The sequence below is a fragment of the Cynoglossus semilaevis genome, chromosome 14 (genome assembly GCF_000523025.1).
Source record: "Cynoglossus semilaevis isolate Cse_v1.0 chromosome 14, Cse_v1.0, whole genome shotgun sequence".
Taxonomy (NCBI): Eukaryota; Metazoa; Chordata; class Actinopteri; order Pleuronectiformes; family Cynoglossidae; genus Cynoglossus; species Cynoglossus semilaevis.
Window position 1 is genome coordinate 12,924,758 of NC_024320.1, and position 16,553 is coordinate 12,941,310.

Here is a 16,553-nt window from a genome sequence, read left to right on the forward strand (position 1 = left end):
CAAGATGTTTTTCCAAAGGTTCACCCTTCCTAATCTGTCCACTGTGTGAATGAAACACAGAAATACACGAGACTCTCCGCTCTCTGCTCATGTGACTCATTATTCACATTCCCAGATGTTTCCTGACTCCAACACACATGTGGAATTCCCAGGCGTTGCCACAGGCCAATATAGCTCTGCAGTATTCCAGGATGTTATAATAAATCCCAGGAACTTTATTTCTCCGGGACAGGATTTTTTCCCCTTTTATCTCAGCAGGACAGGTGACGTCCTGAGGAGAAGCAGCAGCAGCAGCTCCACCGCATTCCTCGCATAACTGAGTGTGTGTGTGTGTGTGTCTTCAGGGACACCTGTGGAATACGCTCCATCTGTATCTTATCATCTATGGTTACCGTGGTTACAAGGCTTCGTGTCCCCCCGAGGAGAGACAATCTAACTGTCCTACTATCACGCTGGGAACTGAGGAAACTAATGATCATCGTTTTAGAAGTGGGATTTCCGTCCGTCCTCCCCGTCTGAGAGACCTGAGCAGCTCAACAGGCAGCGGTCACCACGCTCTGATTCCCGTCGTCATGACGCTACACTCAGGAGAAATCTGGTTCTCAACAAAATAGAGAGCAGTGGTGGAACTCTTGATTTTCAGGACTAAAACAAAGAAGCGTTCAGTGAACCAGTTCCACTGTCCTACATTATAAAAAGATGTAGCAACATGCTAAAACGTGACAGTGCTGAAGTAGACGAGATGAAACGACGTCTTTTATCTAAAAGCTTATGTCGGCCTTAGCATAAAACATGACGTCTTTGACATTCTTTAGCACATGATAGCATAAACTTTAGCCTGAAGCGTGTTTATTTTTTTAAGCTACTGTACATTTAGCCTACTTTAACATGAAGCAATTTGTGTTTATTTATTTTGCAACATATTTTAAAATCTTTTTTATTTTTGTTTATCATAATTTGGCAAGAAGCATCTTTAATTGCCTTTTAGCAAAGTTAGCCTACTTCAGCGTAGATGTTTTTACAACGACAAAGCACCGTATGTCCTTTATTCTAAACCATCTTAAAGAGCCTTAAAGTGCTGTTTAAAATCCTCGGTGAAATTGACAATATTTAAGCAAGACAATTGTTTTAGTTGATGATAAAATTCTTAAAAAACAGAACAAGTTTACGTTTGGAAATGAATAAAAAACCCTGAAGATTGAAGAGTAAAGAATAAGACCTAGTTGATGTTTATGAACTAGAGCAGCCATTAGATGTTATTTTGACATGATTCAACACAAACTGTGTGACTGTAAAAGCCACATTAAAGGACGATGTTGGTTTTATAAGGAGCTAATTGCAGGCCACAGGGTCTGACTCTGTGGATGATCATCACGTTTCCAGATTTTCAATCTGTGACTTCACACACCAGACAGGAAACCACTGCATCGCTGCTTAATCTACCATAATTCAATCTTCCCTCAGAGACGAGGCAGAGCGACAGCGTGGCTCCGCCTCCCTCTCAACGCTCTATGGATCTGGATCTGGATCTGCTCACTACAATGAGGCTCTTTGTGGAGGTGGAGGAAGCAGAGACCTTCACTGAGAGGAATGTCAGACACGCAGCTCTGCTTCACCGAGCTCAGAAATGTGACCGAGCGCAGACCAGAGAGGGGTCGCAGCCCATGGACCACGTTGTTCAGAGTCCAGAGACAGCGTCCATCAGGATCTGGGATGTCAGGGACCTCACCCTCTGTACAAAGCACAAGTGTCTCCACATGAGCAGATGAGAAAGAATCCTGTTTTCTAAACCACAACAATGACCTTCAGGAGAGGTGGGCGCAGGAAACGAGGAAGACTGAGCAAGAAAATGTTAGATATTCAGATGTAATGACCCTGAGCCCTCAAAGAAAGAGCAGGACCAGCCACTTGGTGGGTGATGCACATTTTCTGGTGATGAAGAGATCTGACTAGTGCAGGACGACAAACTGACCAATAGGACGGTGTTTACAGTTTGATGTCCAGGCCTGAGGGTGAGCATCTGTGAGGAGTCATAGAAGTGGCCTGTGGCTGCAGTGCTGATCTACAGAGTCTACATCTATCTGAGGACTATAAGACGCCACACACCAACATCCTGTTCAACACCTCCAAAACAGAACACACAACGTAAAAGACTTCCTGACGTGTAAAGAATCAAAGGCCACAGCCTTGACACCAGTGATGTCTCAGCCTGAGGAGTTGGGGGAGGAGGAGCAGGAGGAGGAGAAAGGGGAGGAGTAATGTGGACAAATGGATGAGACCTGACAGGAATTTTCACCTGAGTGACCCCGTGTGAACGAGCACACAAATAAACACACACACACACACACACACACTCAAGGTACACACACAAAGACAAACCACCAGTCAATCATTAGGCAGAACAAAGACCACCACCGTATGTGGAGGTGTGTGTATGACACAGATGACTGTCTTCATCACTGCATCACACACACACACACACACACACCGCTCAGAGGTGTTACATTTAATAATATTCCTGGATCTGGTTCAATGACTCTGGAATAATTAGCATCTTAGCATTAATCAGCACTGTTAGCATTAGCATTTTGAAGCATTTTAGGACATTCCAGAAGAATAGCTCTATATTTTGGAACAAAATAATCTCTTTGTGTCAATTTCATCTTTTAAACCAATCTGACTCACGTTGTTTCCTCCAGCATTCTTACTTATGAAGGTTGTTGTAGCATCTTCTGCATAACCTTCTGCATATTTAAGTGTTTTCTGTCATCCTTTTGAAGGCTAAGACAACGCTAAGAGTCTTTGACTACAGCACACGTCAACATTTAGCATCTTTCTAAATCGCATTTCACATTCCGTCACATTTAGCTTCAGCGTCCTTGGCTCCGTTTAGTTGATCTTAGCCTATTGATTGGTTTATTTTAGCATTGTCTGTGTGGAATCGTTTGCATCATTTAAAATCTGTAAACAACATTTGGCTCGTCTGTAGACATCCTCTACTAAAGACGTGTGTTTGCATGCGCACACACACACACACACACAGACCCTTCAGATAAGGTCAATGAGGAGCCTGCTCAGGCAGAAAGCAGTGTAAGTCAGTGGGTGTGTCCCTGTGTGTCAGGGTGGGGGTTACAAGCTGTGTGGCATTTGGTTTGTGTGTATGTGGGTACGTATAGCTATACTTGAAGGGACATTCTTTGGACAAATACTGTTGTTGTGGAGAGGCTTTGTCCTTGTGGGGACATTTTGCAGGTCCTCTCTGAGTGAGAGGGTTCAGGGTTTAGATTGGAGTTAGGATTAGAATCAAGGTGAAATCAGATTCAGGGTAATACTGTAATAGGTGGTTAGGGTAAGGGGCTAGGGAATACTAATGACTGTGTGAAGTCTGCACAAAACACCAAACACTGTGTGTGTGTGTGTGTGTGTGTGTGTGTGTGGAGGGGGTGTTCTTGGATCCATCTCAGGCCCACTGATCTAATAGGACCCCCCACCTTCACCCTGCTGCTTTATGAAGCAGAAAGAGAAAGAGCGATGACTGCAGGCGTACTGCCAACACTGAGCAATAAAACATCATTCTCACTCTGCCCGACCCTCATTTTTCCACTTTCCACAAAACACACACGCGCACACACACTTACGGAATGCAAAATGTGAACTCCTCCTTGTTCTGCTGCACAGCCTGAAAATAAGACATTTTCTAACGTTCAATGGTGGTGGAACAAAGTTAGCATCGACTGTAGAACCTGCTCAGAGCAGCAGGCTGAGAGCAGGACGACCCTCAGGAAAACATGACTGGTCATGGTTACAGAAGGTCGGCACGTTTGTTTTCAAGTGTTCAAAACACGACTGTTCAGATTCCACTGGCAAATGTTCATTTTTGTTTGTTCTCATGTGAAAGTCTCTTACACTAAAGTCCACGGAGACAAGGAGCTTTGAGACAAAGGACCTGCTGGACCATTGTTACCTCGGCCGGTCAGTTTGTCTTTCCAAAAAAAACTAAAGAAATATTTTATAGATTTTGAATCCAAACATCACTAAATCCATTTGAACTTAGTGACAGCAGAGAATCAACAACTTCTGTTTTGTTGGATTCAAAATAATGACGTTTCTTATTGGAAAGTTTGTGTAATCAGTTTACAACGTGACGCAAATCCTCACAGGTGACAAAGGCTGTGATTGAAACTGGTTCTGACCGAAACATTAGAAATATTTGTTGCAAATTTCTTTGTAAAACTTGTCTGACTTCAGAGAAACACTTATTCATCCTCAACACTTCACTGGAATTCAAAGCCAGAGAAGCAACAGCTGGCTGTCAGCTTTTCTCCACCCACCACACACACACGCACACGTACACACACACACACGCGTACACACACACACACTCCTCACTCACTCTAGACGGCTGTGCCATTCACTTCTCAGGCATTGATGGATGGGAAAAGGGTTTGTTTACATAACTAACACACACACACACACACACAGCAGCTGGTTTGTACCCAAAGTCCAACCATCGGGAGATAAAACTCTGCAGAATCTTCTGAAAACTTGTTGCACAACCGAACTTTCCTCAGCGTCTGACTGATGGTGGAGTCAGTGGTGTCCAGATGTGGGAACATTCTGATGGTAACCCGCTCCACCCCCCGACTCTGCTCCAGATTCAAATCCACCAAACATTTCTATGTAGGTGAAGGGTGAGCAGGACCAGATTGATTGATTTAAGGGTGACAGATTCGTCAGATATTGTTCTGTGTGAGCAACAAGAGACGAGTCTCAGTCACAAGTACCAGGAAGTCCATAGAAGGACATCTGGGATTTTCCATCTGGGATTTTCCATCATCAATTAATCCATCAATTGGTCTGACTTTCTGATTTTGTCACTTAAGCGAAATATATATCAATGACACAGTCTGACCACACGAGGCAGTAGTAGACCAGCAGATGAAATCAGTGGTTTTCTGAATGGTAAACTCTGGGCCTCTCAGAGCACACAACTGTGAGCATCCGTTCAAACATGGACAGCCTTGGTCAACTTCTTATCAGAGGTCTGTGTCCACAGTGTCCACAGTGTTGTGCAAGTCGACAGCATGTCTGGACGTGTCCGGACATTTGCGGAGGACTTTGAAGGGACAGCATGGACAGACGGACAGGCAGAGAGAAATGAAGAGACAGACAGAGGGACAGACATGTCTGAAGAGGACCGTCTTACCTGAGGTGTCCCAAAGACTGAGCTCAATCCTCTGCGTGTCAATCTCAAAGCTGGCTGTGTAGTTTTCAAACACTGTGGGGACATAACTCTGCAGAGAGACAGACAGATCAGGAGGATTAGAGGAAATGAAGTAAAAGTCAAGTTAATGAAGTAAAAGTATTCACAGTGACCACATAGAACCGTTTTTACTTCATTAAAATCTCTTTTATCATGTCCAAATGTCAAGACCTGGACTCAGACTCTACTGGTCAACACGTCATTAAATCACATCCAGCTTTGTATTTTGAAAGACGTAAAAAGGTGATGACGTTGACGTCAGCAGATAGTTATATTATGAATGTGGCTGTGATCACGTTATTGGTTGACACAATAAAGTGAACCAGAAGTTAAGTGGAACAAACTTGGTCAGTTCAGTCACCATGATCAACGGACAGCGACATTAAAGTCCAGTCTGTGTCGCTGGTCTCAGTTCCTTCATACCGGTATTGTGTCTATGTCTGAAACTAATCGTTTTAGTATCGGTTAATCGGTTATGGTACGGTGGTTTGGAATCATCTGTGAGAGGAGCACGTGAATGCCCCATCACTAAATAAAAAGTGGTGATTGATCGGTGAGTTATTACTCGGTGATCGGTGATCGCTGCTGCTCTCTCACCTCAGGGAAACAGTCCTTGGCGAACACGTGAAGCAGCGCAGTTTTCCCGCACTGACTGTCTCCGACCACCACGATCTTACACTTCACACTCTCTCCGGGATCCATGGTCTTCGCGGCGGCGGCAGCAGTAGCAGAGTGACGCTCCTTCATTGATTACAGCTCTGGGGTTGATTAATCAACCAATAATCGATCCCGTAGCTCCTCTGTTTTTCTCTGGGGAAGAAGACGGTGAGGGTGGAGGTGTGGCGGTGACGATGCGTTCACGGATCCTCCCTCCTACTCTGCTCTAACCGCGCTCCTCTGCTCCTCTGCCGGCGTCTGCTCCTGTTCTGAGCCGAGGAAAACCATTTGTTCTCATTTATGAGCAGGAGTCGGCCAATCAGAGAGCGCATACACACTCCACCACACACGCACACACACACACACTCTGACCTGCACCACAGCTCCCCCTATGGACTCAACAATGCCTTTAAATTCCATTCTTTTTTCAAATTCCAATTGTGTATGTATGTACTGTATGTCTAAGACATAAAAACAATAATTTATTTCACAGCACACAGTAGTTGTTGTTAGTGAGTTCAAATGTGTAATTTATAAATTTTGCCACCAGAGGCAGCAGTGAACCGGCAGCAGCTTTGTCAACGTGAGCTAAAATCACTGATTTTGAGTATGAAACAAACATTAACATCAGGTGTTAATCCTGTTAAAATGATGGTAAACCTGAATATGTGTTCTGATGTTCCTTAGAGAATATTGTTCTTTTAACTTTGACCCTTGAAGTACTCAAAGGTCACAGTCTGTCCAGAGGACGTCCGTGTTTTCACATTACAACTCACATAAGCTGCTGTTTAGTTACAAGAATACATGTTTGTTTTTCAATATTACACACTGCTCCTTTATTTATTTAGTGACTGTATACCAGGTGACTGTATACCAGGTGACTGTATACCAGGTGACTTATACCAGTGAGTGTATACCAGGTGAGTGTATACCAGGTGAGTGTATACCAGGTGAGTGTATACCAGGTGAGTGTATACCAGGTGAGTGTATACCAGGTGAGTGTATACCAGGTGACTGTATTCACATAAAAAAGTGGAAAACGAAAATGTTCTAATGTTCTAATTTCATGATGAAAAACTGTCTAGAGGAAGATCCCTGAGTTCATGTGGGAACAGTGAATGTCAAAGCTGTTCTGGTTTAAATGTATGATGACAGAGGTGACTGTGGGACAACAGCCCGCACACACACTCACACACACACACCTCCAGCACTGCCGAGCTGGTGCTGGTACAAACAAAGAGCCTCTGCAGACCAGAGAGGGTCAAACTCTGTCGGTGATTCACTCTGCCGGTCTCTGGGATTCTGCTTGTGTCTTGTGAAATGTTTTCTGGGATGTGCATGTTTCAGGACTGTGCACCGTTATGTCGCGGGAAACTACAGTGTTGATCCTGCTGATGTCAGTCTGAATAATTCAATAAAGGGTTTTTATCAGTGTGAAAACATCTGCTGCAGGTTTAATGTTTCCACAGAACACACTCCAAGGTCAGTGAGTATTTGTCTGGAAGTTTCTAAGACACAGAGTGCTGGCAGAGAAATCTAAAAAAAAAAAAAGTAATAATTGACTAAATCAAATAGAAAATAAAGACTTGGTCAACATGATACTTCTGTGGATGGTAGGACTATAATAACGGCTGCATTTACCAGTAGAAAACCAGCATTTGCTGACTCATCGTTCTTCCCACATCACTGGAAGGTTTTGTTGTGTTGTGTTACTTCAGGTCATGATTGTTGAAAAACATTTGTTCAAACTGACCTCTACAAGAAGCATCAAACCAAAGTCTGCACCAAAATCCACTGACTGGTTTTATCTGTGAGCTGTGGTGTGAAGAGAAAGAGTTCTGTTTATTCCTGTGCACTCATATTATGGACATTAAGGTGAATTTGAGTATGCAGAGAAAAAAAAGCACAGGATATCTTAATCCATGTTAATTAAATGTTCATTAAAACTTGATTTAGATTCATATTAGTGACTCTAACTGACCACAGCAGGCAGCAGCAGTGGACCAGCAGTGGACCATCAGTGGCCCAGCAGCTCCAGGACCAGCAGCTCCAGGACCGGCAGCTCCAGGACCAGCAGTGGACCAGCAGCCCCAGGACCAGCAGCTCCAGGGCCAGCAGTGGACCAGCAGTGGACCATCAGTGGCCCAGCAGCTCCAGGACCAGCAGTGGACCTGCAGTGGACCAGCAGTGGACCATCAGTGGCCCAGCAGCTCCAGGACCAGCAGTGGACCAGCAGCGGACCAGCAGTGGACCAGCAGCCCCAGGACCAGCAGCTCCAGGGCCAGCAGTGGACCAGCAGTGGACCCGCAGTGGACCAGCAGTGGACCATCAGTGGCCCAGCAGCTCCAGGACCAGCAGCTCCAGGACCAGCAGCTCCAGGACCGGCAGCTCCAGGACCAGCAGTGGACCAGCAGCCCCGGGACCAGCAGCTCCAGGACCAGCAGTGGACCTGCAGTGGACCAGCAGTGGACCAGCAGGGGACCAGCAGTGGACCAGCAGGGGACCAGCAGTGGACCAGCAGTGGACCAGCAGTGGGCCAGCAGTGGACCAGCAGTGGTCCTGCAGTGGACCAGCAGCTCCAGGACCAGCAGCTCCAGGACCGGCAGCTCCAGGACCAGCAGTGGACCTGCAGTGGACCAGCAGTGGACCATCAGTGGCCCAGCAGCTCCAGGACCAGCAGCTCCAGGACCAGCAGCTCCAGGACCAGCAGCTCCAGGACCGGCAGCTCCAGGACCAGCAGTGGACCTGCAGTGGACCAGCAGTGGACCCGCAGTGGACCAGCAGTGGACCAGCAGGGGACCAGCAGTGGACCAGCAGCCCCAGGACCAGCAGCTCCAGGGCCAGCAGTGGACCAGCAGCTCCAGGACCAGCAGTGAAACCTGGCTGTTTGTAGAGCCTGCTCACGTCAGGTTGAGCTGATGAGACTGCTGTCTTATTTATGAAGGACATTATGAAAAGGTAAAATCTTTGGTCCCTGGAATTAGAATCAGGTCAGAATAAGCTGCAGCTCATGATGGTGGGAGATATGGTGAGGCAGTGTGGTGTCCTGGAGCCTGCAGCAGAGCTCCCACACAACAGACGGCACACACACACACACACACACACACACACACACACTCACAGCCTGCAGGGTGGAGCTGTGCGCCAACACCCAGAGTCAAATCACTCAAGGGGGAGAAGCTCTTGATGCAGGACAATATTCTTTTCAAATTTTCTATTATACAATTAATTCAATTCTATTGAATAGACATTCTAATCTATTCTATTCTATTCTAATCTATTCTATTCTATTCTATTTATTCTACTTCTTTTCCAGAGCTTTAATGTACAGTACAGTAAGAGATGGATGCTGAGAATCAGAGACGTTTGTCTGTGAAATATCCAGGATGTTGGTTAATAACTGAAAAATACTAATTATTTAAGAATTATCTGATTTGCAATAAAATGAAAAATGTGTCTAATTATACAGTGTTATCAGAACTAATGCTCTAATTCAAATAATTATCCCTCTAATAACATTATATTATATTATATTATATTATATTTAATATTTTTGCTCATAGAGGTTGCTCGAGAACTGCTGCCTCCTGTGGTCACTGTAGGAACTATACCAACTTCCTGTGTTCCCACAACCCAATATCACTGATTTCCTCCTGGACTCTGCAGCAATTGATAGATTTGAAGTCACCAAGTAGAACAAGTTCAAATGAAATTCTAGTTTTCTTTTGTGGAGAGGTTAAAGCTCTCGTCAGTTCCTGTGCTGCAGCAGGGTGAGTAAATGGGCCAGCGACGTGGCCTGGTTGTTAGTGCAGCTATATTTACCCTGAGCTGCAAATACCTGGGGTTATTATATGGAATAACAGGTCAAAACTAAACCTGTCAACTTGGAGTGATCAGGTGTTAGGATGAATTACTCATTTAGTCTCCATGATGACGAGGCGCTGAGAGGTCTGGAGAGTTTAATCTGGGAATAACTTCAAATGATTCAATAACTGGACAGGATCTGTCTGTGGACCAGACCTGGTGACATGGACCAGCTGTCCAACTGCCAATAGGCCAGTTGGCTGAAACAGGACACACACACACACACACACACACACACACACAGGTGATTGTTTTCCTGTCAAAGAGTCATGTCGGCTCTGGTGATGTCATCACTGACATCACACTTATTTGGTAAGGCTGTGTTTTTCCTCCATCGAACTCCTCAGACTCTCTGGCTTCAGCACATGGCAGAATTAATTGGTACTAATGTTGTAAGACTGAAGTAAAATGTAATTTCCCAAGAAGGAATTTTTATCACTAAAAGGAATTTTGGACACATTCCCGGTCAGTGTTTCCATCCACGTTGCCTGAACATCACATCTGATTCACTCACGGGAACTATGAGAACATACGGTACCATCGCCACCTGGGGGGCAGTGGGGGCGTTGAGGTGGGGAGGGGGGGTTAAATGTGTTATTTTAAGACTTGAATGTTTAATTCATTTTAACTCTAGGACAAAAAAAAACAACCTCTGACTTCATAGGACAGAAAATTCTTCTCTCAGGATTTTGCAATGGGAGATAAACCAAAGATAAACCATCACACCTTCAGTACCATGTAGTCCTACCTGGTTTAGTTGATTAACCTGGTTTAGTTAACTCTAAGCCAGGCTGTAAAACATGAGCCTGATATATGTAAAAAAAAAAAAAAAAAAAAAAGACTTCAATCCAGAGGTGATCTCCGACGTCACTGTGAGGAACCAGAGAGAAACTTCTGTCTGTCTTTGATCTACAGAGAGGCCGAGGGTCTGAGCCACCTGCTGTGAACAGGACTGGAGCAGTGTGTGTGTGTGTGTGTGTGTGTGTGTTTGATTTATGTACTACGCAGGCTCATATAAATCTCACCTGCCACAGGATCTCATTAAAACCGTAGTTTTATGTTTTATACACACACGTACACTGTTGGTGAAACCATGGTGGCCAGCAGGGGGCACCAGGAGGAACAGCCTGAACTGAACAAAGAATACTACAGTACAATCCACACCAACTGAGTATTCTTAAGGACATGTTCTGTACTTAATCTCACCGTTTGACTGACAAAAAAACATCCTGTAAACCACACACTCATACTGACTGATGTCCATGAAGGGGTCACAAAACAGCTGGTCCACTGATGCCCCCATCAGGTGAAATGATGTGTGTATTTTTTACTACAAGATTAAAAGTTCTTCATTTAGAGTCACCATGGTGCAGTGTTTCCAGAGCTAACTTTTTTTAGTCACTCCATATATTTTACAATACCTGGGATTTGCCAAATGATGTGTGCCCTAAAAATAGTTTTGGGGATAAACAGCTGTATATTGAAGTGAAAGTCACTAGATGGCAGCATTGCAGCTCATTTAATTAATCACATTCTCATACAGTGGTTTGTACAGATAAATAAATAAATATTACCAGGCCCATATTAATATCCATTGATATCGGAATTGGAAAATAAGTGTTTGGACAATACTGACATATTGGCGAAAAGTTGAGAAAAGATTTTGACATTAGAAAATCCCTAATCTGGGTTTGGGAAAGCTGTTCACTCAGCCGTGGCTCCTGCTGAGACTGAGGCCTGTCACTCGTCTCCGGCCGTTTTTCGTTCTGCCTCCACTTATGAAACTGTCATAAAAGCAGCAATAATGCAGTGCAGATGTGGAGGTTTTAGCCACAAGCTAACAGCATGGAGGGTATAGAATGAGGAGAATGCCTTTGATCAGAGCCACAGCCCCTTTGATGATTTGCTGACATTTTCAGGATCTTTTTAAGACCACGGTCTGAGACTAATGAACGCTGGGACACGACCTGGCATTACTAATGTTTGGACATGGTACACAGTAGCCTTGAAGTACAGCAAAAAGAGATACAAAAACAGGACAAAAAGAAACAATTAAAGGGTAGACTCTGCAAACGCTGTTAGAAAAAAAAACGAGTCACACAAATAAGAAACAAAAAATATTCACTGTCAGAAAAAAAATCACAATAATCAGTTGAAATGTTGAAATTTTTTTTAACAAAATTTGGTTCTCAACAAATATAGTACAAAAACATAACAATAACTAATATCTTAAACCTGAACACAGCCGTGACTGTAGCTCAGAGGGACTACAGCTACAGTCCACAGGGCAGTGGTTCCCAAAGTGGAGGACAGGCCTGCACGGAGGACACAAAGCTGAGGAGGAGGAGGAGGATGAGGGCGGGGGTGAGGGTGGGGTTCAGGTTTTAGAACCACTGCCATAGAACAAAATCTGTGATTTTACATCACATGAAACAATCACTGATGTGTCCATCACCAAGGACTGATTTTGGACTTTTTATTTATGTCCAAAATCCTTTGTTCACATTCAGTCACTGGCATACATTGACCACAGGGGGCAACAGTGTTCCAGCGTCTCCTTTGTCCCTGTGAGTTAGACTCTCAGGCTTTCTCTAAAAACCCTGTTTTCCTGTTAGAAATGCTGTCTAAGAGTTGGACTAAAACACAATGACGGTCTTGTTAAAAGACTTTTGTTTTCACTGACAGCCTTTGTCTGTGACTGGTCTCCACTGACATCAGAGCTGATTGAGCGCCAGTTCTCCAATCACTGCACTGTAAAACCACGCTCTTATATATAAACCACGATTCCTAGTCTGCGTGTGAACACCACAGTGATGCAGGAACTCACTGACCCCCGGTTACATCTCCATCCAAAAGAGGGCGTCAGTCCTGAGGACGTGTTATTACAGAGACAACACGGGCGTGTCTCAGTGTGTCTCTGTGTGTCATTGTGTCACACAGCTTCCTCCTGACACCGCCCTGAGCTGCAGCAACATCCTCCATCATGTTCCTATGGCAACAATACAGTGCCTCTGAGTATGTGTGTGTGTGTGTGTGTGTGTGTGTGTGTGTGTGTCTGGTTGTGTGTCTCACAGTCGCTATAATTGCTTCTGGAGTGTCTCATTTTTTAAACACAATGGAGACGGTGTCACGTCTCCATCTACAGGCCACCGCTGCTGTGTAAATGAAAGGCTGCATTCTGTTATTGTTGTTGTTGTTTTTGTATTATACATTATTATTTCAGTATTGATAGATGTTTCAAATATTATTAAATAAATGAACATACATGATTACAAACCTGTACATTTGGTGTATTTAAATAAAAATACAGCTTTTTGTCACCAAAAACATATACAGGGAACTAGCAAAATATTGAATTTTTAAAAAAGACTATTTACACAATCTAACATTATTGTTGTAGAGATGATGTTTTGTCTGTTGTGAGTCATTGAGATTAGAAATCCTTCAAAGGCAGAGGTCGATGTCAATATACCGTGTATCCCATGAACAGTGAGACCAATGTAGATCTAAGTCAATGAAGTATGGTTTTAAATGAAATGCTGTCAATAATAAAGTCAGTTCAGCTTTGTATTGATTTTATGTTAAACGAAATTGCCGTGGTATTGAAGTGGTAGTGCCACCGTGTGGCGTTGTTTGAAAATTACATAACAAACGTAAACAAAGACATAACGCAAGGAAGTGACAAGAAACAAACAAACAAAACAAAAAATACACAGACATAAATAAGAAAAACACATCTTATAAAACCTCAGAACTTTACTAAAAGCTGTAGCGATGTCAAATCACTTGAGACTAGATTAAATTAAGGTTTAGTTCAATTGTTTAAATATTGGTTCCACTTCAATTGGCGTCTACTCATTATACATTTACCTTCATTGAATTTAGTTATATTTAATATTTTGTTTTTGTTATTTTGTTTCAGTTTTTTTCCACTTAGAATTTACTTTAATTCATAAGGAAAATATTAATGAATAATTATCCACCAGTCTCTTTGTGAGGTAAAAAAGAAAAACCAAAACATTTCAGCCGGGAAGTGTGTGATGTTTCAATTAAATATAATTTCCTTTTCAGTGTCTAATTTTAATGGGACTGCAAACTCAAAGTCATTTTAAAGCAAAAGTTTTCACGCAAACACGTCGTATTCCGCATTGCCTAATGTAACAGTACCTAAACGGCTCCTCCTGCTGGTCAGAGCACAAAACCGCAGTTTCTGGCTCCTAGAGAAGGACGACGGTGTACGAATAGATAGAAAATAGAGAATTATAAAATAGGAAAATGCAGAGGAATGCAAATAATAAGGAAGGTAGAGAAATAAAAGACAAAACAGCAGAAAAAATTAAAGAAATGAGAAGTGAGGGGGGAAAGCCAGAAATCACGGAGTAATAAAGCTACAGAAATGTATGTATGTTACATCATGGTGTTTATTGCCACGTTGTACGTTTATTTGCTACACCACTACCGGAGGTTAACACAAAATTAAAGTTAAGGTACAGTGAACAATTCTCAAGTTGTCTTTTCAGTCGTTCTCCACTAGGTGTCACCGTTTTGCCTCTGACTAGACCAACTCCTCATCCTCAAACACTTACTGTAAGTTCGTTGACCCCCTGCCTCCCGCCAAAAAAACGACCAGACACGTGTGAAGAAAACATTTATTACCGTTGGAAAATCAACAAAAACACAGAATCTCCTCGTTTTTCACACAAACAATAAAAATAAAAAACAAAATAAGAAACTCGCCTTGATTGCATTCGTCTTGTGCATATAAACCTTTGAATTAAATATATATAAAAGAAAGAAAGAGGCCTGGCTGAGTGCAACACACAAGTGTGACGGAGGAGAGACGAGGATCCAGGCCCAACAAACATCTTCATCTTCATCAGTGCAAACGCAACATTCACTGTTTGAATTATTCAGGTAGAAACACATCCATTATTCAGTGTCTGCAACTGTCACAGGCTTAAGCTGCGCTGTGTCACACAACACAAACAAAGAAAAGAAGATTCTTTTATTTCTGGGAGAATAACTTTTGAGGATTAAAGGTAAAAAAACAGCTTTTAAAGGAAGGCTGTAAAAATATTCTTTTTGTTTAATTTGTTTTTGCCTGGAGAGAAATATTTCCATCAATAAACTACTCATTCACTTACACAGAAGTCTATAGAGAAAATCAGTGATTTTAGCTCAGGCTGACACAGGTGCTGCTGGTCTACTGCTGCCTCCAGTGGACACTTGGTGTCTGATGTTTGACTGAACCACTGAAATCACAAAATATCCCATTAGTACTTGATGTTGGAGGCAGCAGTGGATCAACAACTGTGAGCTAAAATCACTGATATTTTCTTTAGACCTGAGACAACCTCTCTTTAAACACCTGCACTCTCCCTTTAAACCATGAGCCAATCAAAAGTGAATTAAATGAATTAGATCATTCCATACAGTCCTTAAACTTGGCAACATCAGGTCAAGTAAGCAAATGTTTTCTTTTTTCCATATAAAAGTAGCCACAGTGGAGACGCGAACTTTCCTTCAGAAGTTCTTTGAACACTTTAGCCTGCTAACTGCAGGAACAGGCGGCCTGGAAGGGCCAGCAGGGGGAGCCGTGTATGGACTGCAAAAGAATTTAAAAGTAAACAAAACAGCAGAAATAAAAATATGCAGTTGAATGTTCGGGTTTTTTGGAGTAGGACAGGGTCTTGGACTGAGTCCAGACTGAGGCAGCAGAGGCAGATGTGCGTAGAGTGAGGTGAAGCGCTGGGTGGCGCTGTGGTGCAGCGTTAAGGGAAGGGGAGAACAGTAGAGTTTTAGTTTCAGAGCAGGTTTGGTCTGTGCTGCGAGTGTTGAATCGGCTGTCTCCGATGAGGCAGTAGGGGGCGCAGTCTGTGCATCTGGTGCCCTCTGCTGGATGTTACAGCTCACTGTAGATATAAAATATATAATTAATTATCCTCTAAAACTACTAACTCAGGCAGCTTGTTAGAATTGGAAGATTCATTAGTAACATGTCTTGATGTTATGTTTGTTCACTCACTCTCTGAAGTGAATATTTTTAATTTTACAATTTCAATTACAAATCTACATCCACAGTTAGGGGTGTGGATGTCCAATTTTACATCTTTCAGCACAGGAGTTGCTGATCCAATGCTGCAATGTTGCTAAGATCAGGATTGAAGATCCTTTATTCAGACCAAAATCAATGACACAAACTGACCACACGAGGCAGCACTGAACCATCAGCTCAGATATCTGTGCGAGATAAAAATCACTTGTTCCACCTACACTGAGGTCTGAAGACAGCGACTTTCTGCTTCCCTTCCTCCCGTGACCACCTCGCCAAACACCGCGTGCACCCTGCACAGAGACCACAGTCAGGACAGGAAAGTCATTCACATATGCATCTACGTGTGTTTCATTGTGTTTGTCTGTGTGTGTGTGTTAGTGACCTGGTGTTTGGTCATCATGTGTGCGGCGTGGAGCAGTGGAGGTCTGATGGAGGGGTTGTAATGAAGAGGTTGACCCAGCAGGGAAAGGTGAGCATCACCTGAAATCAATGACAGTCATATAAATGAACCCAATCAAAGCTCTCCTCTGTGACAGGACGTCCACACCTGCCCTGTGTCCCACCTTGTCCATGGGGGCAGAAAGCCGTATGAAGGTGTGGGGGATGGGCCATGACAGGGACGGTTGAAAAGCCTGCTGGGAGTCCTTTGGCGCTCGGGGGCTGTCCTAAAGAAGGAGTGAGTGCTGGAGACAAAGACAGGCTGCTCTACACACA

General features: G+C 43.5%; 2 protein-coding genes across 11 annotated transcripts in view; both read right to left on the reverse strand.

Annotated features, from left to right (window-relative positions):
* rnd3a (Rho family GTPase 3a) overlaps positions 1-6,215 on the reverse strand; it is a 12,095-nt gene extending 5,880 nt beyond the window's left edge. The window contains exons 1-2 of the mRNA XM_008325209.3: positions 5,861-6,215; positions 5,207-5,294 (exon numbers count right to left, since the gene is read on the reverse strand). Of these exons, the coding sequence (XP_008323431.1) occupies positions 5,207-5,294; positions 5,861-6,010 (238 nt within the window). The 5' untranslated portion in view covers positions 6,011-6,215. The remainder of the gene's footprint in view (positions 1-5,206; positions 5,295-5,860) is intronic.
* Positions 6,216-14,419: 8,204 nt separating this feature from the next.
* LOC103389685 (R3H domain-containing protein 1) overlaps positions 14,420-16,553 on the reverse strand; it is a 40,757-nt gene continuing 38,623 nt past the window's right edge. For 9 of the 10 annotated variants that reach the window (XM_025062829.1, XM_008325207.3, XM_025062831.1 and 6 more), the window contains 4 exons: positions 16,403-16,544; positions 16,222-16,319; positions 16,058-16,129; positions 14,420-15,696 (listed from right to left, as the gene is read on the reverse strand). In XM_025062829.1, the coding sequence (XP_024918597.1) occupies positions 15,694-15,696; positions 16,058-16,129; positions 16,222-16,319; positions 16,403-16,544 (315 nt within the window). In that variant the 3' untranslated portion in view covers positions 14,420-15,693. Of the gene's footprint in view, positions 15,697-16,057; positions 16,130-16,221; positions 16,320-16,402; positions 16,545-16,553 lie in introns of those variants that run through there. The other variant, XM_017038576.2, reaches the window with a different exon arrangement.